General features: G+C 37.7%; 1 protein-coding gene across 1 annotated transcript in view; it reads left to right on the top strand.

Moving 5' to 3' along the window:
* LOC111556204 overlaps positions 1-22,660 on the top strand; it is a 67,139-nt gene extending 44,479 nt beyond the window's left edge. Inside the window, exons 8-11 of the mRNA XM_045047010.1 lie at positions 658-743; positions 4,221-4,347; positions 5,389-5,487; positions 17,336-22,660. Coding sequence (XP_044902945.1) covers positions 658-743; positions 4,221-4,347; positions 5,389-5,487; positions 17,336-18,702 — 1,679 coding nt within the window. The 3' untranslated portion in view covers positions 18,703-22,660. The remainder of the gene's footprint in view (positions 1-657; positions 744-4,220; positions 4,348-5,388; positions 5,488-17,335) is intronic.
* Positions 22,661-24,446: the final 1,786 nt, after the last annotated feature.

The following is a 24,446-nucleotide window of genomic DNA, read 5'->3' as shown; positions in this document are numbered from 1 at the left end:
GTGCTGAGGGTCATCAGGTGACGTATATGAAGCACCCAGCACGTAATAGTTCTCAATGAATGGTGGTGGTTGACTGACTGCAGTGATCAGGGATCCCCTTGTCTCCACCTTGGATACTGAAAGAGAGGGGGAACGTGCACAGGCTGTCATGGTATGAGAGGTCCTGATTGGGAAACAGAGTAGTGAGTGGTCTTGGCTGGGGAAAGGCCAGTGCAGTTTTACAGTGGTAGCAGCTGCCAGGCTCAGTCTGTGGTTTTCAGTCTTCGTATTTAGGAAGTTCAGACAGGATCCTGGAGGGCTCAAGAGGCTGTATATGGATGGTATCGCGTTTTCTCAGCCCTGAAAATTTGTACTGGAGGGAGGAGGAGTCCGATGTCAGGACCAGATCCACATTACTAGATAGGAAACTGGTCACAAGTCCTCAGAAGTGTTTGGGCTTTTACATCAAATCCATTATTGTTCAGCTGGGTTCCTTCAAGGCTTGGATTTCTTCAGACTCCTACTCTCCTCCAGGTTTTGTGGGTATGGGATCAGGGTGAGTAGAGTAGTGGGGAGTAGTTAAGAAGTAGGAATGGAAAAGAAAAAAGCTCACATTAACATTAAGTCCTTTTGGAATCTCTGAGGTACATTTGGTTTCATAGCCTCTTTTTCTTCCAGATCTGGCTTATCTGGACTCTGCGGTTCTCCAAAGAGAAATCTTGAAAAGGACTGACCAGTTCTTGCATTTTGAAACCATGGCCCATGTAAGTTATGTTTTTTTTTTTCCTTTTTGAAATATTGTTGATCTCTAGGTCATGTGTACATACTTGTTCCTTATCTTGAAGCTTCTTATTTAACAGAACTCCATCCAAGAACATGCTGTCATTCCTGTGAGGATTGGGGACCGACAGCCCAGTGTCCTTTCTATATGCCCTTCCATTTTTTCCACTGATGTGAACTGTCTCCTTGCTACTACAAAATCTGTCAAGAGCCATGAGCAAGCAAAAGTGAAATGCCTTGAGAAAAATGCAGGCATTCTCTGCAGAATGTCCCCTTGTTAACATTTCCCAATAAACAGCTTTTGATTTTAATATTTAAACTTCAGAGTAAGTTTATTTCTCTGAATACAATGATTTTTAGTCTGGTTTTATGTAGGAAAAATTTGTGTCCCCAATACACAATTTGACATCTTTTCAAAGTTTTTTGAACTTTTTATTGGCATATAACATACATAGAGGAAAGTGCATGAATCATAAGTGTGTAGCTGAATGAATTATCATAAATTGAGCACATCTATGCTGTCAGCACTCAGGTTGAGAAAGAGAAAATTACAAGTACCTCAGATGCCCCCTCTTTCAGTCACTCCCTACCCACCCAGCCCAGATACAACCAGTGTCCTGACTTCTAACACCGTAAATGAATTTGCCGTTTTTAGAACTTTGTGTAAGTGAAATTATATAGTTCAGTGCCGCCTTTTTTTTTAACGAAAAATAATGTGTGGGAGAGTCTTGTTATATTTCAAACATAGTTGCTAGACTGTTAGAACCATCTGCAGATGTTTTGAGATGCATACAGATATCATTAAAGAGGATGTGTGTATCTGGTGCTGCTGGTGATAAAGGAGGTGTCAGAACAGCATACTGAGTGTGAGACATCCCGTTGTTATGTTCTTGTTAGAAATGCATTTTTCATAGTGCACTTAACATGTAGCCCCTGTGTAGTATAAAATGAGTTTCTAAAAAGTTGGGAAAGTATTGAAGAAATTGTGGAGAAAGAAACAAAGCAAGTGAGAAAAGTGAATTCAGTAAAAGAGACAAAATACAAAAGATGTGTGCTCAGTAACCCATGTGTACTATAATTCTATACTGGAGGGAAATGGAGGCTAGTTGGAGACTTGGAATTGATTTGTAATGCAGTGTAATTCTTTGCTTCTAAGTGATGGGAAAATAGGCACCTGTTTGATGATGTAGTATTAGAATGTCTGATATTCAGGGATGGGTTATTGATATTAAGTGAGAGATCCTTGTTTTGAATTTTCTCTGAAGATCTGTGGTTTGATGAAAGAGAATCTGGTCCTATTTGTTTACAGGGAAAACTCCAGATTTCTCCACAGAGTTGTTTTCCAAGTACATATGATGAGGCTTAGTATTGATTGGTCTCAGTCTCTGTATGTGTTGAGATCTTATGGTATGAAAGGCTTTTCGGATTGGGTGGATTAGGTAAGGGCTGTAATTGGGGCCTTGTATTGTAAGGCATAAAATTTCATGTGCCGACCTGATACCTTTATCAGGGCTCCAGAGGCCTAAATGTGAGTTCCCTGCTCTTGTCAGCAGAAAAGACTCCCCACAGCTAGTTTTCCTATCAGGCAGATGACCTAAACCCTTCCTGGTTCTCATTGTAAAGGGTTTCACCTTCCTGCCAGCACACAGAATTATTCAGACAAGCCAATCACATTCTGTGGGAATCAGGGACACCTTACCCTCTTTTTACTACAAAGCCTGCCTCCCACAGACCCTGCTTGTTCACTCCATTCCTGAGTGCAACCCCTGTGTGGCCCTGCATGATGTGTGGTGCCCTCCTACCCCGGGCTGTGAGTATACATGTCTAATAAATGCTGTCAATCTCATCTGTCCAGCATCCGGTATTGAGCCACCTCATACTGATTAGGGCAAGGGATCTGTCCCTCGCCAGTGCCTGTGATTCGGAAGTAATCAGCAGAACTGCGAATAGAGAGATCAAGAATCATCTCCTGTAAACCCTGAGAGAAGAATACCAGGAGCAAAGTTCCTTGTGTAGTTTTATAGGATGTACTGGTTTAGAGCAAGGTTTCTCAACCTTGGGACTATTAATATTTTGAGCCAGAGAATCTTTTAATGTGGGGGCTGTCTTTTACATTGTGGGATGTCTCAGAGTATCCCTGGCCTTTACCAACTAGATGCCTGTAACACTCACACCCTTTCCCCCCAGTTGTGACGACCAAAACTGTCTCCATACATGGTCAGTTGTCTTCTGGAGAGTAAAATCATGCCTTAGTGAAAACACTGGTCCAGGGTGATATCATCATGGTTCAGTGTCCTCTAACTAGGAATGAGGAAGGGTGTTCGGTGAGGGGTGGTAGATGATCAAGAGTAAGGTCATCTAGGTGCATAAGTAATAGACAATGCAGGCTGTGAGAGCTGAGGAAGATTTTTGAAATTGTATTGAAATAAAATATCTGAATAGGAAAAGAGAATGGTTGAGTCTGATATATTAAAAATGTGGACTGGCGGGGCGCCTGGGTGGCGCAGTCGGTTAAGCGTCCGACTTCAGCCAGGTCACGATCTCACGGTCCGTGAGTTCCAGCCCCACGTTGGGCTCTGGGCTGATGGCTCAGAGCCTGGAGCCTGTTTCTGATTCTGTGTCTCCCTCTCTCTCTGCCCCTCCCCCGTTCATGCTTTGTCTCTCTCTGTCCCAAAAATAAATAAACGTTGAAAAAAAAAAAAAATGTGGACTGGCATGTAGCAATTATTTTAAAGTTTACTAAAGAATTGGTCCTTAGGGCGCCTGGGTGGCTCAGTCGGTTGAGCGTCCAGCTTTAGCTCAGGTCATGATCTCACACTCCATGAGTTCGAGCCCCACGTTGGGCTCTGTGCTGACAGCTCAGAGCCTGGAGCCTGCTTCAGATTCTGTGTCTCCCTCTCTCTCTGCCCCTTCGCTGCTCATGCTCTGTCTCTGTCTCAAAAATAAATAGAAACAGTTAAAAAAAAAAAGAATTGGTCCTTATAGGGAAAATCTGACTTTATGATTAACTTGAGTCTGTTTTCTTAGAAGAGGTATTGTTACGTTTGGGAGCAGTTTTTATCAATTTTTTTTCATGATCATTAAAGGGCAAAAAGGTGGAAGACATATTTTCCATGAATTTGTGGTGGAGACACAGCTTGCTGAAGGCTTGTGTATACTGTTTCATTTAATTGGGACTTTTTTGGGTCATTTTATTCATTTCCAGATATTTTGGGGTAGAAAATCTTATCTTCAACCACAGGACTATTCAAGACACGTAGCACTGTGCTTCAGTGATACCAATTTTCTTACTGTTCCCTATACATACATTTTTAGCCCTACCCTATTTGCTTGTTATGTGGCCCCTTCTCTGCATTGCAGTCCTCGATCTTTTAAGTCCTCTTTTCTTTTAAGAAATATTTCATTTATTTTCACAGGTAATACATGAGGTGTTTTTTGTTTCTGTTTGTTTTTTTTTTCAGGGTTCAGTGACATTCAGGGATGTGGCCATAGACTTCTCACAGGAAGAATGGGAATTCCTGGACTCGGCTCAAAGAGACTTATATAGGGATGTGATGTGGGAGAATTATAGTAATTTCATCTCACTTGGTAAGGCTATTTATCCCAAATTACATTGGCTTTCTCTTCTGCCAATTTCAGGACTATGATTTGAGAAACAAGATATTTTTTTTCTCTGTGTTCCAAAGGAATGGTTTCAGCTTTGTTAGTTTGGAAATAGGCCACTTCATCACTTTCATCCTGCTATATCCTTCATATTTTCTCCAGTCTCTGTAATTTCCTTGTTTCCCTGATATCCAAGGGACTGGGTTTGAATTCTGGATTGCTTACAACAGAAGCATTGTCCAAGAAATCAGATTTTATATTATATTTGAGCCCAGATTTGATACAAATGCTCAACACTCTTTCCTAATCCACCTGCAAGAAGAATACCTAAACACAGGGGTTTTGAGTCTGTCTAAAAACCAGGGGAGCCTGTAGAACTTACACAGCACGAAATGGATTCACAAACTTCAAGTAAATGCATTCTGTTTCTTATAACAGAGATATTCAGTTCTACATGCTTTGAGGTTGAAATTTAAAATCTAAGAACTTTGCACTTAACATTGAATGGATAATCCTATAAAGGATCAGAAGATGTGTCAGGAAGATACTCTTTTCAGCAAATTGATAATGATAAAAAAGTTAATACTCACATATTATATGTATATATACATATAACTGCATATACTTGTGCTTAGATACTATTCTTAGTATTGTGCATTATTAATTATCACAACTCTGTAAGAAATATACTATCATTATCCTCATTTCAGATGAGAAAACTTAGGCATAAGAGATTAATAATTTGCTGAGGTAACACAGCAACAAAGGCAGGATTTGAATTCAGGCAGTCTGGATCCAGATTCTTACTGCCTCTCAAGAGAGTTTGTATGAGTTTAAATTATATTAAGGCCTGTTCGTAACCATCTATTCCTAAGGTTACCCTAATATGAGTGTTCTTCAACTCCCTTGCATTTCTTCACTCTTAGGCTCTATAAAGTACCATTTTGATCTGTAATTAATGACAAATTTAACCAAATTTGAACCTGACTTTTGGACTTACAGTTTCATGTCACATTACCTTTTAAGCAGAACCTTCCATTTCTAAACCAGATGTGATTACCTTATTGGATGAAGGGAAGGAGCCCTGGATGGTTATAAGGGAAGGGACCAGAAGACACTACCCTGGTGAGTGAGGGCTGAGCAGGATGGGGAATTAATTACTACAGGTAATAGCTAAACCTGTTAGCCTTGAGAGGTTGTTGGAAATCTCTCTTTGAGAGCCCATGGCCTATGGAGAAAAGGCCTGAGACCTGGGAAACAAATTAAAATCTTTTTTTTTTTTTATGTTTATTTATTTTTGAGAGAGAAAGAGAGAGACAGAGTGCAAGCAGGGGAGGGCAGAGAGAGAGGGAGACACAAAATCCAAAGCAAGCTCCAGGCTCTGAGCTGTCAGCACAGAGCCCAACATGGAGCTCAAACTCATGAACCATGAGATCATGACCTGAGCTGAAGTCGGACGCTTAACGAACTGAGCCATCCAGGCGCTCCCAAATGAAAATCTTTTAAGACTAGACTCCAAAGGAGCTGCCTGTTGACCTGTATTACAACTCTTCTCATCTCTCATATTTTTCTCCTCCTACAAAGAGAGCAGCTATTCTCAATGGAAGATAAAAAGATGATAATAAATATGAGGTGAAATCAACAAGATAGAAAAAGTAGAAGAAAATTAATAAAGCCAAAAGTTGATTTCTTGAAAAGATCAACAAAATTGGTAAATACCTAGCTTGACTCATTTAGAAAAAAAGTGCTCACTTTGGCAACACATGTTCTAAAAAAAAGAAAAAAAGAAACACAACATCAGTTTTTAACACTAGGAATGAAAGAGTAACAGAGTTATTGCTTCACATCCTATAGCCATTAAAAGAATAATAAAAGAATACCATGAATAATTTTATGCCAATAAAATGGACATCTTAAGTGAAATGGAAAAATTCCTTGAAAAACGTAATTACCAGAACTGACACAAGAAAAAAAATACAAGTAACTTTATATCTATTAAAATAATTTAATTCATAATCAGAAATCTTTCCACAAAGAAAACACCAGGCTCACATGGCTTCACTGGTGAATTCTATTAAATATTTAAGGAAGAAATACCAGCAATGTTAACAAATTCCTTCATAAGAGGAAAGAGCTCTCAACTCATTTTCTGAGAATAGCATAAATGTTACAGTGTGTCCTGACAAGGAAATCACTAAAGGGGGGGAAAATTGCAGACTTATTATCCTTCATGAACATAGATGTAAAATCATAAGAAAATGTTAGTAAATCATATTCAGTAATATATAAAAATGATCAAGTACGGTTTATTCCAGGAATGCAAGCTTGGTTTAACATTCTAGAATTAATGTAAAAAAAATTATGTGTAATTCGCTGTATTAACAGAAATGAGGGAAACCATGTGATCGTGTCCATAGATGTAAAAATAGTATATAACAAAATTCAACATCCATTCATGATAAAAATTTTCAGGAAACCAAAAACTGAAGGGAGCTTCCTCAAAAAATACTGCTAAAAAAAATTACTACATTATAAACTTCATCATACTTGATTAAAGAATTCCCCCCTAAGATTGGGAGCAAGGCAAGAGTGCCTACATTTCCCATATCTGCTTAACACTGTATTGAAGGTCCTAGCATTGCAATACAACAAGAAAAACAAGAGACATAAAATAAAAAAGAAGTTAAACTCTCTTTGGAGATTGCATGATTATGTACATAGAAAATCCTAATGAATCAAAACAAGTACTCAATAAATGATCACAGTAAGATCACAGAATGCAAGGTTAATATACAAAATCAATTATATTTTTATATACTGGTAGTGAAAAAATTAGGAAAGTAAGGTAAATTAAGTCAATTAAAAAATTGCAAGCAAATTAAGTCAGTTTACAATAGTGTCAACAAAAATACTAAGGAATAAATTTGATAAAACATGTAAGACCTCTATGCTAAAAGTCATGGAACATTCCTAAGAGAAAGACCTGAAATGAAGAGAGACCTTTTTGGGGATGAGAAAACTCAGTATTGTTAAAATGTCAATTTTATAGATTTTAAGAATCTGATTCCAAAATCTATATGGCAAAACAATGGACTTAGCATTTCTAAAGTAATCTTGGAAAAGGAAGAATATGTTATAGGACTTAGACTACATGACTTCAAGATACTTCAAGATTTATTATATAACCATGGTAACCAAGACATTGAGTATTAGATAAGGTATAAGTAGAAGATAAGTATTAGATCAACAAACAGGACAGAACAGAGATCCTAGAGGTGGAACTTACACATACTTAAAAGACCATTTATTTTTTTCCTTTTGAGGAAAGGAAATTTTTTTTCAACAAATGGTGCTGGAATAACCGGGAAAACAAGTCTTGACCCCTACGTCATTCGAAAATTAATTTAAGATGGGGGTGCCTGGGTGGCTCAGTCTATTAAGCATCTGACTCTTGATTTCAGTTCAGGTCATGATCTCACAGTTTTGAGTTTGAGCCCTGCATCAGGCTGTGTGCTGACAGCACAGGGCCTGCTTGTGTTTCTCTGTCTCCATCTCTCTCTGTCCCTTCCCAGCTCATGCACTCTCTTTCTCTCAAAATAAAGAAATAAACTTAAAAAAATTAATTTAGGATGCATTTTAGACTTAAATATAAAAACTAAACATAAAAAATATAAAAAGCCAGATATAGGGGTGCCTGGGTGGCTCCGTCGGTTAAGCGTCCAACTTCAGCTCAGGACTTCAGCTCAGGTCATGATCTCATGGTTTGTGGGTTTGAGCCCCATGTCGGGCTCTGTGCTGACAGCTTGGAGCCTGGAACCTGCTTTGGATTCTGTGTCTCCCTCTCTCTCTGCCCCTCCCCCGTTCATGCTCTGTCTCTGTCCCAAAAATAAATAAACGTTGAAAAGGGGCGCCTGGGTGGCGCAGTCGGTTAAGCGTCCGACTTCAGCCAGGTCACGTTCTCGTGGTCCGTGAGTTCGAGCCCCGCGTCAGGCTCTGGGCTGATGGCTCAGAGCCTGGAGCCTGTTTCCCATTCTGTGTCTCCCTCTCTCTCTGCCCCTCCTCCGTTCATGCTTTGTCTCTCTCTGTTCCAAAATAAATTAAAAAAAAAAAAAAGTTGAAAAAAAAATAAATGTTGAAAAAAATTTAAAAAAAAAAAAATAAAAAAAAAAATAAATAAATGTTAAAAAAATTTTTTTAAAAGAAAAGCCAGATATAGAAGTTAACTATATGGGTGCCAGGTGGCTCAGTCAGTTGAGCATCTGACCATTGATTTCAGCTCAGGTCATGATCCCAGGGTCATGGGATTGAACCCCGCATCATTGTTTGTGCTGAGCGTGGAGCCTGCTTGAAATTCTCTTTCTCTCTCCCTCTGCTCCTCTCCCCAAATTTCACATGCTCGCTCACTGTCTCTCTCAAAAAAAGTTAAATATAAAAAATAAAAAGTTTTAAAACTAAATATAAATTTTATATAAAAAATATGAAAGCTAGGGGTGCCTGGCTAGTTCAGTTGGAGAAGCATGTGACTCTTGATCTTGGGGTTTGAGCTCCATGTTGGGTGTAGGAATTAGTAGAAAAAATTAAAAATCACCTTTAAAAAATATATGAAAGCTAAATATAAAGCTTTTAGGGGAAAACTTTTAGAGGAAAACTAGGAGAATGACAGTAGTAAGCAAAGGCTTCTTAGGTAAAGGCAATAACCATAAAAATAAAAAATTGACAAATCAGACTTTATCCAAATTGAAAACTTTAATATACCAGTAAAAAAATTATACCAATAAAAATAGATAAGTCACAGACTGAGAGAAAATAGCAAGAAAACATATCCAACAAAGGAACAACATATACTACAATTCAACACCATAATGATAACCCAAATAAGAATGGGTAAAATTACATCTATACCATGGAATAATGCTCAGCAATAAAAAGAAAGAAACTATTGATAGACGCGATAGCTTAAGTGAACCTCAAGGTAATTGTGAATCTCAAGGTAATTATGCTGAGTGAGAAAAACCAATCACAAAAAGTTATATACCACATGACCTTAATTTTGTAACATTTATGAAATATCAAAATTGTAGAGGGGCGCCTGGGTGGCTCAGTCGGTTGAGCGTCCAACTTCGGCTCAGGTCATGATCTCGTGTTCTGTGAGTTCAAGCCCCATGTCAGGCTCTGTGCTGACAGCTCAGAGTCTGGAGCCTGCTTCTGATTCTGTGTCTTCCTCTCTCTCTGCCCCTCCCCCACTCATGCTTTGTCTCTCTCTCTCTCTGTCAAAAATAAATATGAATAAACATTTAAAAAAATTTTTTTTTAATTGTAGAGATGAAAATGAATTAATCATTGCCAAGGGTTAGGATATAGAAAAGTGAAGGGGTGTTTAGGGCCATAAAGGAGTAACACAAGGGAGTCTTGTGGTTATGGTACAGTGAGTATCTTGTTTGTGATGGTGATTATTCAAGTTTATGATAAATTTTTTAAGTTTTTTTTTTTTTTTTTTTTTTTATTGGTGGGTGGTGGGGAAGGGGCAAAAAGAGAGGGGGACAAAGGATCTGAAGCAGACTCTCCGAGGACAGCAGAGAACCCGACACGGGGCTCCAACTCACAAACTGTGAGGTCATGACCTGAGTTGAAGGCAGACATTTAACTGACTGTGCCACCCAGGCACCCACCCTACATGATAAAATTTTTAAATTGCATAGGACCATATACAGTTGAGCCTTGAACAATATGCATTTGAACTGTGTGGGTCCACTTATACATGAATTTTTTCCAATAAATATGGTACAATACTATAAATGGATTTTCTCTTCCATGTTTTTCTTCCTTATGTTTCTCTTAATATTTTCTAGCTCACTTTATCATAAGAATACAGTATATACTATCACATATAAAATATGTGTTAATTAAATGTTTACTGTGTCAGTAAGGCTTCTGGTCAACACTAGGCTATTAGTTTTTTCTGGGGAGTCAAAAGTTGACTCAGATTTTCAATTGCATGGGGAGTTGGCATCCCTAACCCTGCATTATTCAGGGGTCAACTCTACATACACACAAGGGTGTGTATAATTGGTGAAATCTAAATGAGCTCTATGGATTATACCAGTGTTAATTCTTGGTTTGACTATTATTCTATAGTTATGTAAGATGTTAACATTGAGAGAGGCTGGGTGAAGGTTGCGTGAGACTTTGCTGTTATTTCTTTGTAGCCTCCTAAGAATCTACAGTTATTTTAAACTAAGAAGTGAACAAAAATGTCCCATTAGGGATGATGAGTAAAAGATTTAAACAAAGAGAAGGGTTACTCTTTTTTATGATCAGTGATTATAATTCATTTATATCTGAATCTGTTGTATTAACTTGAGCTGCCATAACAAAATACAATAGATGGGGTGATTTAAACAACAGAAACTTGCTTTCCTATAGTTGTGGAGGCTGGAAATCTGAGATTAGCATTTAGGTGCTCCAGTAAGGGCTGTCTTCCCAGCTTGCAGATCATCCCTTCTCATACCTCATATGCCAGAGAGAGAGAGAGAGAGAGAGAGAGAGAGACAGATCTCTTAACAAGGCCACCAGTCCTATTGGATTAGGAGCCTGATGACTTCATTTAACCTTAATTACCTCTAAAAGCACTATTGCCGAATACAGTCACATTGGCTGGTTAGGGCTTTAGTGTATAACTTTGGAAGGACACAATTCAGTCCATAGCAATATCTATCTATATAGGATCCAGTTTCTTTCCAGGTTCTGTTTTGGTTAGTTTAAATGTCTTTGGTTGCCTAAAAATGTATTCGTTCATTGAGTACCCAATCTAGCACTGTGCTGGACACCAGTGGAACAATTGTGAACAAGAATGATAGGTTCCAGCAGTCAGTTTATGTTTTAACAGGAGTAGGACATTAAGTAAACAAGTAAATGAATAAATAATATTAGGTGGTGACAAGTATTATTAAGAAAAGTGAGGGACTCTTGGGAGACTCAGTTGGTTAAGTGTCTCACTCTAGAGATGGAGTCGTGCATCAGGCTCTGCACTGACAGCACAGAGCCTGCTTAGGATTCTCTCTCTCCCCTCCCCTCCACCGCCTGTGTGCATGTGCTCTCTCTCAAGCTTAAAAAAGTGAGAAGAGTAAGGGAATAGAAATTAGCAGGTGTAGACAGGTTTATTTTAGGCTGGTTAGGCTTTTTGAGGAGGCAATAGTTGAGTGGAGACATGAAAAAGAACTCAGGTTATAGGAATATCTAAAGCAAAAGCAGATCTAGGGGCATCTGGGTGGCTCAGTCAGTTCGGCGTCTGACTTTGGTTCAGGTCATGATCTCACAGTTGTGAGTTCGAGCCCCACGTCATGTCAGGCTCTGTGCTAACAACTCAGAGCCTAGAGCCTGCTTCGGATTCCGACTCTTCCTCTCTCTCTTTGCCCCTCCACCACTTACGCTCTGTCTCTCTTTCACCCTCTCTCAAAAATAAACAAACATTAAAAAAAAAAAAAGTTCTGATAGAATAGCAAATGTAACAGCCTTGGGTTGGGAGTTGGAAGTTTTGTGTTTGAGGAAAAGCAAGAAGGCCAGGATGGTTAGGATGATTATCCAAAGTTAAGGCACATGACTTTTTTTTTAATTTTTAATTTTTAATTGTATTTATTTATTTATTTATCTGTTTATCTATTTATTTATTTTAAATATGAAATTTGTCAAATTGGTTTCCATACAACACCCAGGGCTCATCCCAACAGGTGCCCTCCTCAATACCCATCACCAACCCCCACCCCCCACCCCCCATCAACCCTCAGTTCTCAGTTTTTAAGAGTCTCTTACGTTTTGGCTCCCTCCCTCTCTAACCGTTTTTTTTTTTTCCTTCCCCTCCCCCATGGTCTTCTGTTAAGTTTCTCAGGATCCACATAAGAGTGAAAACATATGGTGTCTGTCTTTCTCCGTATGACTTATTTCACTTAGCCTAACACTCTCCAGTTCCATCCACGTTGCTACAAAAGGCCATATTTCATTCTTTCTCATTGCCACGTAGTATTCCATTGTGTATATAAACCACAATTTCTTTATCCATTCAACAATAGCCAAATTATGGAAACCTACTTTAACAAAAAAAAAAAGAATAGTTTCAAAGTCTCTTCATGTCCCCAGTGTTTCCTCACTAAGCTAAATCTAGATTTCTGGTTAAGAAATATATTTTTTCATGTTAAGGAAGTAACTATACATTCCTGTTATTTTGAGTGCTTTAAAAATAAGGAATGAGTGCTGAATTATGTGAGATACCTTTCCAGTGTCTGTAGAAACAATTACATGATTTTTTATCCTTAGAATAATTAATATGATAAATTATTTTAGATTTCCTAGTATTGAACTGCCCTTGAATTCCTAAAATAAGCCACAATTAGTTCTGTATTTTCTTTCATGTGCTGTAGGTGTTTTTGAATGCATTTTTGTAAGTGATATGACATATAGTTTACTAGGTTTTTGTTTCATTTTTAAACTCACTTTAAAATAACTTGGAATTTATTCTTTTTTGTAATGTTCTGGGCCATTTTATAATTGGGCTCTGTGCTTTCTAAAGTTTTTATAATCTTCAGAGTAGTTTTTAGGTCTTTGATTGCTTTATATTTCCTTAGAAAATTATCCTTTAGGGGCACCTGAGTGACTCAGTTGGTTGAGTGTTGAGCTCTTGATTTTGGCTCAGGTCATGATCTCACAGTTTGTGGGTTTGAGCCCCGTGTCAAGCTCTGCGCTGGGCAGAGCCTGCTTGATATTCTTTCTCTCCCTCTCTCTGCTCCTCCCCTGTTCATGCTCTCTCTCTCTCTCAAATAAATAAATAAAAACTTAAAAAAATTTTAAAAGAAAATTACCCTTTATTGGCATGGTAGTTCCTTATGATTTTCAAAATATTCTGTTTTGTTAATTATTTGTTAGTGTCAAGAACTGTGAAGCATCTGCAATTTTACCCTACATGCAAGCTAACAAGTTAGCCTGCTGCAGTGTCATGGATGCTGGCAAAAGATACAAGAGTCCTAAACCAAAGATGAGGATTTTATTGCTCAACAATAAAACAGCACAACAAATGGCATGAACATCAACATATTTGCATCATTCCTTTTTTGCCCACAAACCCCATGGGAGTGATGTGCATGGGTCTAGAAGGATACTTGAACATGCAGTGAGCTGCATAATAAGAGAAGAACCCTGAAGGTAGAGAACCCAAATCTTTAATAATGGGCAATAAGCACAAGTGACCTTTGCTCTGAGGGAGACACTACCTTTATTATATTGAACAGTTAGCAAACCTGCCTATTGATCCAGAGAGAAATACTATCCCTACCTTCCGAGGTTGTTGGTTATACAAACATTCTTTAAAAGATAGTCCAGAACAAAGGCAGTTAATACTTCTTGCACGATGTGCAAAAATGAGAGACGCCCATGGTGAGTTGTTCCTGAATACCTAGTTGCTATTTTTTACTTTGTTTGAGTGGCTTCATTATTTTTATTTTTTTTAGCAAATGGTTAATAGGTTTCACTGACTTTTTTCAAACAACCTAGGTTTTTAATTTGTGTTAATTTCATTTTTTTTTCTGTTATCAATGAAATTTTGCTTTTATTGTATTTCCTCCTCTGAGTTCCTTCATATACTTTTTTGTTCTTTTTCTAACTTTTGACTGGGATACAAATATTTCTTTTCTTTATTCTAAGAATTTAAATGCATTGATGAATTCTTCTAAGATCTATAGTATATTTTGTAGATTCTTGGTAATCTAGTATTTTCAATATTATTTTCTAGATAGTCTACAATTTACTTGGTAAAGGGTTTTGTTTTGTTTTTTTAACTTGAAGTGTGAAGATGACTTTTGGTTTTATGATTGTATTATTTCTTATTTTGGTTCACAGTGATCAGACTTTTGTTTGAGCCATTCCAGCAGTTTTATAGATTTGTACTGTAGTCACAGAAAAAAAGTTTCTTATCTCTCCTATCCCACATCTCCCCATATCTTTGCTTACTTCATTCAACATTTAGATTTTCTCATGCAAGTCCCCCATCTGGATCACTATCTTTGGACCTTTATCCAACATAGCCTTTATTTTTTACTCTTTTGCACTCAGGTGATCCCAGGTACCATTCCATATTTGACCGTCATTCTGCTATACTCAATATCTGCCCATGCCTTTTTGTTCAGGAATTCATAAGCCTTTCACTGTTAGTGTGATTAAAAAATATTTGAGGGACGCCTGGGTGGCTCAGTCAGTTGAGCCCTGACCCTGATTTCAGCTCAGGTCATTATCTCACGGTTTGTGAGTTTGAGCCCCGCATTGTGCTCTGTGCTGACAACTCAGAGCCTGGAGCCTGCTTCAGATTCTGTGTCTTCCTCTCTGTCTGCCCCTCCCCCACTCATGCTCTGTCTCTCTCTGTCTCAGAAATAAATAAACATTAAAAATTCTTTTTTTTAATATTTGAGATAGTTTTCTAGGAAGTACAAAAATTGCTTTGGGTATGTAGGAATGGGAAGGAGCACCTAGAAGTATGAAGAAACAAAAATTTGAGCAAATGTAAACTCTAGCAGAGATAAGTAAATCATTGTACTTTTTTTTTTTTAAGTAAACTCTATTCCCAACATGGGTCTCAAATTCACAACTCTGAGATCAAGAGTCACATGCTCCACCAACTGAGCCAGCCAGGCACCCCTATTGTGGTACATTTTAAAAGATTAGAGGGGCGCCTGTGTGGCTTAGTAGGTTAAGTGTCCGACTCTTGATTTCTGCTCAGGTCATCATCTTATAGTTCGTGGGTTCGAGCCCTGCATCTGTCAGTGCAGAGCCTGCTTGGAATTCTCTGTTTCCCTCTCTCTCTGCCCCTCCCTTGCTCACCCTTTCCCTCTACCAAAATAAATAAACATCAAAAAGATAATACATAAATAAAAGATTAGAAACAGATACACATATCTGTTAGTGATTATGTAGTTATGGGAATTAAATAAGTAACATTTACTGTGTATTTGGGGTTATTTATTTATATATCTTTTACTTTTTATTTAAATTTTAGTTAACATACAGTGCAATATTGGTTTTGGAAGTAGAATTCAGTGTGATTCATCACTTGCATACTACACCCAGTTCTCATCATAACAAGTACCCTCTTTAATACCTATCACCCATCTAGTCCATCCCCCACCCAGCTCCCTCCATCACCCCTCAGTTTGTTCTCTGTCCTTAAGAGTCTCTCGCGGTTTGTTTCCCTCTCCTCTTTTTTTCTCCCTTCCCATATGTTCATCTGTTTTGTTTCTTGAATGGGGTTTGTTATTTAATGGTAAATGAACTTAGAGATTACTTCTGCCGCTAAGGAAGCTTAGGGGTAAGAAACTAATGGAATAACAAATGAGAAAATTAATAAATATTCCAAAATTGGGAAAAAGAAGAGCAACGCTTTGCTGGGATAGAGTGTAAAATGCATAGTTTTAAACAGGATCGGCAGGAATAGCTTTTCTGAAGTGATTGTTGATTGAGATCTGATGATGAAGGGAAGCCAGCCATGCAGTTGGGAACAACCTGTGAATGGTCCTATTTAATGGGGACAGTGGTAGTACCTTTTGTGAGCTGAAAAGAGGCTTGTGGCATGAACAGCCAAATGAGAGAGGAGTTTTGATAGCAGAAGTCTTATTATCTCTGCTCAGGTATTTATATTTGATTCTAAAGAGAAGTCATTAAAAACATTTAAGTAGAGAGACTCAAATATTGATGAGCATTTGAATCATGTGCTGGAGAATATAAATAAGTACAAAGCAAAACATGCCCAGGACTCAATCCTGCAGATTAGGTTTCATTCCTTTAAAAATACCTGTGAGGGGTGCCTGGGTGGCTCAATCAGTTAGGCATCCGACATCAGCTCAGGTCATAATCTCACAGTTTGTGAATTTGAGCCCCGTGTCAGGCTCTGTGCTGCCAGCTCAGAGCCTGGAGCCTGCTTCAGATTCTGTGTCTCCCTCTTTCTGCCCCTCCCCTACTCAGGCTCTGTCTCTGTCTCTCAAAAATAAATAAATGTTAAAAATATATATATTAAAAAAATACCTCTGTATGTATAGTTTTAAGAAATCTTCAGGTGATTCTTACTCTGATTTAACTTGTGTCCCTAATCACCAGGCTTACCTCCAATCCTGGCCTCTGTTCTCTGTGTTTCCTTTACCATTTTTTTTTTAAATGTAGGAGAATACGGTCTGTTCCATAGTATAATTAATAACGCACAATACAAATTAGCTTAATAGTGATATGAAATAGGGAATAACAGTATAATATGAAAGTTAGTTGGTTCACAGGCAATTTTCCTACTTGAATAAAGCCAGAATAGAAGTAGACTTACAGCATTCAGCAGGAAAGGCAAAAGCCTTCAACTTGATGCTTTATTGTTGGATGCCCTTTCATCTCTACATGAAGAATATTAGTAAGTGTCTGCACCAAGGGCTGTCTCCCCAGAGATATATACCATCAATCTTGCATGGCTTCTAGCTGAAGACAGGTTACATTTTACTTTATTCCCACCTTAATGGTAGCCTCATTGGCTCAGGGCTTCCCGCCCCCCCCCCCCCCCCCCGCAATGTCTCAGCACTTGAAATCCAGCATTTCCACTTTATTTTGGGGCATTTTAGTATCCATGAAGTGGCCTTCAGCCATGTTGAGCTGCCTTTTATCTCTTAAGATATCAATTATTATATTTGTTAGTGCTCTGCCAATAAAGTTGCATAGGTTTGAGTGGTCTTCTCCAGCCCTGTTTTCTTCATAAGCTCTTTTTTGGTGTGTAATTTTGCAGAAGATAAGGGGTTTTTTCAGTACACATATGTGGTATTGTAGCAGAAATGCCTGTTTTAGAGATATCTAATCCATTCACTTGTAATAGGCATTATTTTAGGTGCCTTTTATTTCTCTATAGAAGCTTGCTTTCTTCTGTCACAAGAAAACAGTGTATGTTTGCCTTCTTGTTTTCTTTCAGATTTGGAGTCCAGATACATGACCAATACTTTATCTCCAGAAAAGGACATTTATGAAATATATTCATTCCAGTGGGAGATAATGGAAAGAATTAAAAGTTACAGTCTTCAGGACTCCCTTTTTAGAAATGATTGGGAATGCAAAGGCAAGATTGAGGGGCGAAAGGAACCACAAGAGGGATATTTTGGGCAAGTGAAAATTACTTCTGAAAAAATGACCACTTACAAAAAGCATAATTTTCTTGCTGAATATCAGAGAATTCAAAATGGAGAAAAGTTGTATGAATGTAAGGAATGCAGGAAGACCTTTATTCGCCGCTCAACACTTAGTCAACACCTGAGAATTCATACTGGTGAGAAACCTTATAAATGTAAGGAATGCGGGCAGGCATTTAGACAGCGTGCACACCTTATCCGACATCACAAACTTCATACTGGTGAGAAGCCCTATGAATGTAAGGAATGTGGGAAGGCCTTTACAGTGCTCCAAGAACTTACTCAACATCAGAGGCTTCACACTGGTGAAAAGCCCTATGAATGTAAGGAGTGTGGAAAAGCCTTCAGAGTGCATCAGCAACTTGCTCGACATCAGAGAATTCACACTGGTGAGAAACCCTATGAATGTAAGGCATGTGGGAAGACCTTTAGGCAGTGTACACATCTTACTCGACATCAGAGACTTCATACTGCTGAGAAGCTCTATGAGTGTAAGGAATGTGGGAAAGCCTTTGTATGTGGTCCAGACCTTAGAGTACATCAGAAAATTCATTTTGGTGAGAAACCTTATGAATGTAAGGAATGTGGAAAGGCTTTTAGAATATGCCAACAACTTACTGTCCATCAGAGTATTCATACTGGTGAGAAACCCTATGAATGTAAGGAATGTGGAAAGACTTTTAGACTAAGGCAGCAACTTGTTCGCCATCAGAGAATCCACACTCGTGAGAAACCCTATGAATGTATGGAATGCTGGAAGACCTTTAGTAGTTACTCACAACTTATTTCACATCAGAGCATTCATATTGGTGAGAGACCATATGAATGTGAAGAGTGTGGGAAGGCCTTTAGATTGCTCTCACAACTTACCCAACATCAGAGTATTCATACCGGTGAGAAACCCTATGAATGTAAGGAATGTAGAAAACCTTTTAGACTGCTCTCACAACTTACTCAGCATCAGAGTATTCATACGGGTGAGAAACCTTATGAATGTAAGGAATGTGGTAAGGCTTTTAGACTTTATTCATTCCTTACTCAACACCAGAGAATTCATACTGGGGAGAAACCCTACAAATGTAAGGAATGTAAGAAGGCCTTTAGACAACATTCACACCTTACTCAACATCAGAAAATTCATAATGGAGTTTAAAACAAGAAGGCCTTCAATTGTACATTATGTAACAATATCAGTAAATTCATTTTTGAGAAATTTGTTTCATGCTTCAACTAAGTGTAAGAAATTTTATATTATTGGGAAAAAAATGTTGCTTTAAAAGCCTTCCATCACCTTTCAGATGTTTATCTTTGGCAAATTCATTTGAGGGAATAATACAATGAATGTAGGAAAAACTTTAGCCTTATCTGTCATTATCCCATTTCACCACTTTATTACCAGTGTGTTATTGGACAAGGTACTTAAACTTCTGTGCCTCATTTTGCTCACTTGTAAAATGGTGATAATAGTACCTATGTATATTAGTTATTTATTGCTGTATAATAAATTACCACAAACCTAGTAGCTTAAAATAATACTTATTATCTCACAATTTCTATAGGTCAGGTGTCTGGACATAACCTAGTTGGGGCTTCTCCTTTAGGGTCTCACAAAGCTAAACTAAAGGTTTCAGCCAGGGTTGGGTCTCATCTGAAGGTCTAACAGGGGAAGGGATCCACTTTCAGCCTCACGTGGTTGTCAGCTATTGCACTGAGGTCCACAGTTTCTAGTTGGCTGTTGGTTGAAGGCTGACCTTAGTTCCATGCTACATGGGCTTCTTCAAATGGCTGCTATTTAAGTGTGCAAGTCAAGAATGTGGTAGAGCCTGCTAGCATCACAGAAGCTATAATCGTATGTGATCTAATCACCAAAATGACACCTTTGCTGTCCTCTACTGATTAGAACCGAGTTACTGGGCTACCCCACACTCAAGGGTAGAGATCGTAGAGGATTACACAAGAGTATGAATACCACAATGTGGGAACCATTTCAGAGTCAGCCTGCCAACACTGTGTGACAGGATTGTCTTGAGGATTAATTAGTTAATGCTTGGAAAAATAGCAGCCACATAGCATGTTTTCTGTAAATACTATCTATAGTCGTTATCATTAGTATTAGTGAATTCATATGAAAAAATATAGAAGTAGTAAATGTAGAAATGCCTCATGTCACTGCTCAGCACTTAATTAAACTTAAGATAATTTATTCCAGATAAAATCTAGGACGTTGTATGGAAAGTGAGAAGTTCTTCATCATTTGAGCATTTGAGCTGCATCAGTAATTTCATGCTTAAAAGAAACCTTATGAATTTCATGAAGGTGAGGTTAAGATTACAACTGTTGAAGGATCAGAAAAAATACGGAATTAGTTTCCCATAATAATTCCAAAAAGTAAATGTTTTGCAATCCCTGTTGTTTGACCACTGTTAAAGATGAATTTGAAATTATTAAAAAGATGGCAGGAAACTCACCAGTTGGAAGTTTAATATTGTGTGTGCATGTGTGTGTGTTAAACTCTTGTATAAAAGAAAAAACATTTCCTTTGTAGTCAGTTTTCTGTTTGATCAAATTGCCCCATCTTCAACCAGTGGGAGTTGGGTCTTTTGACCTGATCCCCCTAGTAGTTTGATAGTTTACTTGGTTACAGCTACACAGTTTGGTCCGCAATGGAAGATGCTTGGGTACCAACTCATCCTGAAAATTGATAAGGAGAAAAATGAGCACTTCTTTTGCTTTTTCCATGTGGACCAAGTTTCAGGGCCACCAAAAGCTCATCAAATTAAAAGGGTTTGTTTGTTTTTTTAAATAGTCATTACAAATAAACAGAATGATAGGATTAGAAAAATCACTATTTTCTAGTTCCCTAGTAGAATAATGGGTCCAGAAAATGATCTTCAGTGGATATTAACACTATTGAGTGAAATATTTTATAGTGAGAACTTTACAATGGATTTATCAAGCTGACCACCTCTGAGCCCTTTGATCAATTTTAACCTCTATAAAAGTGGGACTATCAGACAATATCCACCTCCTGATAAAATGCAATAGGAAGTACACACCACCACCTACAAAGCCTTACTGCCAAAACAATGAACTGAAGAAAGCAAACCTTTAAATCAAATTCTTTAAAACAAGAATTTGGGGAATAGCTGAACAAAGTAAATGGCACCAGAAGGAAGCAGCCAAGCAGACCCAGAACTGTAAAATTCTACAAAATAAATGATCTGATTTCTTCAACTTAATGAGTGATATGAAAAAGAGAAGGTAAGGGCAACTGTTAATTGATTAAAAGAGACCTAAGAGACCTATCAACTAAATTCAGTACATGGGCATTACTTGGACCTAGTTTACACAAAATGTAAAAAGACATTTTGGAGACACTGGGGAAAATGTGGACACGCACTGAGTATTAGATGATATTTAGAAATACTCATTTTGTTAGAGATAATGTTATTGTGGTTATTAAAAAATAAAAGGTTCTAAGTGTTAGAGATACATACTTCTATATTTATGAAATGGTAAGATACTGCATTTGCATTAGAAGACTCCAGCAAAAGAAAAAGAATTGGCACAGAGAGTTGGGAAGTAGAGTAGTAAAATGTTAATTACTGAAGGGTAGTATGTTTTTTTTTGGGGGGGGTCATTGTTCTAATATTTTCTATTTTCTACTTCTTTAATGTGTTTGAAAGCTTCCATAATAAAATATCTAAAATCAAAACCAAAATTTATAGACTTAGAAATGATTGTTGATGAGATGTGTGTATCTAAACTTGTCAGATGTCACCAGAATTCTGTTCGGTGAGAAATTCATCCCCTTTAATGCATTAAGGAAATTTCGTTTGTGGGGCCAGTCTTCATCATCTTCACCTTATCTACGCCTGTCAGATAAATAAATGTGTTAAGGGAATGAGTAAGTATTTATGTCAAGAAACCAGAAACAGAAAAAAATAAAACCTACACAAGAGAAGTAGAGCACAACTAAAAATAGAAATTAAGGATTGGACAGTAGTAGATTTTAACCAATGTTAATAATGACTAGGTTCTGGAGGATCTAATTAAGAAAAAGAAAATGAAAGATAATACATTTAGAATATTGACAAAGGTGGCATAGCTACAGATTATCAAGAAAAATTTGTTTTAATTATAAGGTAATACTGTATATATGTGCTATATGTATTCTAGTACATAAATACAAAAGGGTTACTTATTTTTTGCTGTAGGATTCTGTTATGACAGTTGACTCAAATAGACCAACAAGCAAATGTGTGTATATGAACACCCTGTTTAAGAAAAAACTCTGGTAGTTGTATAGGTAAAAGCTTTAAAGAATAGATAATCTTTCACAAAATTCTACCAATTAATTCCGCACAGTTAATCCTGATACAAACCTAGATGAAGATCGCTCCTAAAAAGCAAAATCTAGACCAACTTCGTTTATGAAGATTCTACCCATCTTAATTCTAAATAAGGTATATTTAGAATTTATTACAAAATCTGTCTTGACTAATCCATGTGTTGCCTTTCCCAAGTATCTGATATCTCCAGGGGATCAATGTTTAACAGAGTGTAGGGTCTTAATCCAACATTCTCCATAAGCTTGTTTTGGGGAATAGTAGTCCTTGGTATTTGGGGAAAAAAACGATTTCTCGGGAAAATGTGTAAATTCAGCAAGGCATTAAAAAATCTACCTTTGGGGAAATCCAAATACACATTATCAGTTTGTCAAAAGATAAAGAGATGATTACTTAACACAGGGTATCTCAAACTTAATTCATTGTAGAATTCTCATTCCCAGTATCTCTTACCATCTTTAGAATGTGAACCACTTTGGTAGATGCTTCCATTACCACAATGAATGTCTTCAAGGACATCATTTCAGACATTATGGTGAGTGATTGTGTCGGGAGGAGGTAAGGAAGGACACTTTTCTTTGCAGCTCACATCATATTCTGAAAAGCTTCCTGCTTGAATTGAGGGTTAGTGCTTTTCTGTAGATTGTAGATTATAGCTTGGTCCTTGATATGTATATATTAAACATGATTAAATAGTCTGTTAAATAGTGATTAGGACATAAACCATTTTCAGTTGTAATAAAAATGCTATATTGAATATCATTTTGTGTATTTTCTGATTTCTTTAATGGGTGTAGGAATCTAAGGTGCATATCTAGAAGTGAAATTGTTCACGGTCAGCCATACATACATATTATTCTCCAACACTGCACTAATTTTGAATCCCTCTGATCATTGAAATGGGCATCCATATTTTCTTCTGTTATTGGTTTCAACATTTAATTCTCTGATTATAAATGAGTTGGGCACCTGGGTGGCTCAGATGGTTAAGCGTCCGACTTTGGCTCAGGTCATGATCTCATGGTCCATGAGTTCAAACCCTGTGCTGGGCTCTACTGACAGGTCAGAGCCTGGAGCTTGCTTTGGATTTTGTGTCTCCCTCTCTCTGTCCCTCCCGGCTTGTGCTCTGTCTCTCTCGCTCTCAAAAGTAAACACAAAAAAATTTTTTAAGTGAGTTGAGCATCTTTTTCGTATATGTTTATTGGCCAATCGTTTTTCTTACAGTGCTTTTTTTATTCATGCATTTTTTCTATTTCTTTGGGATTATCTCATTGATTTTTCATGATTTGTAAGATATTCCAGGTACTACACATTTACAAATATTGGAATTGTTTTCTATCAAGGTGTCTTGTGTTATAACTATGTTATGGCATTCATTATTTTGCTAACATTTTAAATTTAGATATAGTTTTATTTTCAACCTTACCAGATAATCTTACTCTTTTTATTTATATTTAGTCTTATGTTTTCTGCCATGTGGTCATGGTATTTGCAAATAGAAATAAGTCCCCTCAATATTTATATTTATTTTATTTACATTTCTCATAGCAGTAGCTGGTATTTTCAGAATAAAGTTGAGTATTAGTGGGGGATACATTGTCTTGTTTTTTCAATTTAATGGAAATCGTGTATCTATTTAAACATTTTTTTTAAATTTTTTTTTTAACGTTTATTTATTTTTGAGACAGAGAGAGACAGAGCATGAACGGGGGAGGGGCAGAGAGAGAGAGGGAGACACAGAATCAGAAGCAGGCTCCAGGCTCTGAGCCATCAGCCCAGAGCCCGACGCGGGGCTCAGACTCATGGACCGTGAGATCGTGACCTGAGCTGAAGTCGGACGCTTAACCAACTGAGCCACCCAGGCGCCCCTATTTAAACATTTAATGTAATGCTTCTTGATATAAATAGTCTTTGTTATACATAACTAATTTCACTCAGTCCCTCTTTTACTTAATCCCTGCCATTGCCAGAAGCCATTGAATATCTATTGGTGTGAACATGTGTTTCTTCTTTAATTTTCTGATGTGATGAATTATACAAATTTCCTGACAGAGTCAGGGCTTCCTATGACCACTCTTAGGTTCAGTAATTCAGTAGAACAACTCACAGAACTCAGGAAAACAGTGCACTTGTGATTTTTGTTACAGTGAAAAGGTACAAATTAGAATCAGCTAATGTGATGTGCAGGGAAAACTGTGGGAGGGACCCAAATGTGGAGCTTCCAGTCATCCTCTCCCTGTGGAGTCAGAGATGGCATTACCCTGGTTATGACATGATAATTCCCACAGGAAAGCTTGCCTGAGCCTTTGGTTGCCAGAGTTTTTCCTGGGGCTCAATCACATTCTTCCCATGAGGCTAATCTTTAGTCTCCAGCTCCTTCTGAAGGTTTGAGCTCATACCTTTAGTCTCCAGTTCCTTCAGAGGTCACAACTGATGTGACGTGTCCCAAAGCCCCATCATAACTCACACTGCTAGACTATCTAGTGGCCAAAGCTCCCAAGCAAAGAAACCCCTCTCAGGCAGGACATTCCAGGGTCCCAGAGATCAT

This window comes from Felis catus, chromosome E2, assembly GCF_018350175.1.
Source record: "Felis catus isolate Fca126 chromosome E2, F.catus_Fca126_mat1.0, whole genome shotgun sequence".
NCBI lineage: Eukaryota > Metazoa > Chordata > Mammalia > Carnivora > Felidae > Felis > Felis catus.
Note: the sequence above shows the minus strand (reverse complement) of the source record. Positions and strands in the feature narration are given on the sequence as shown.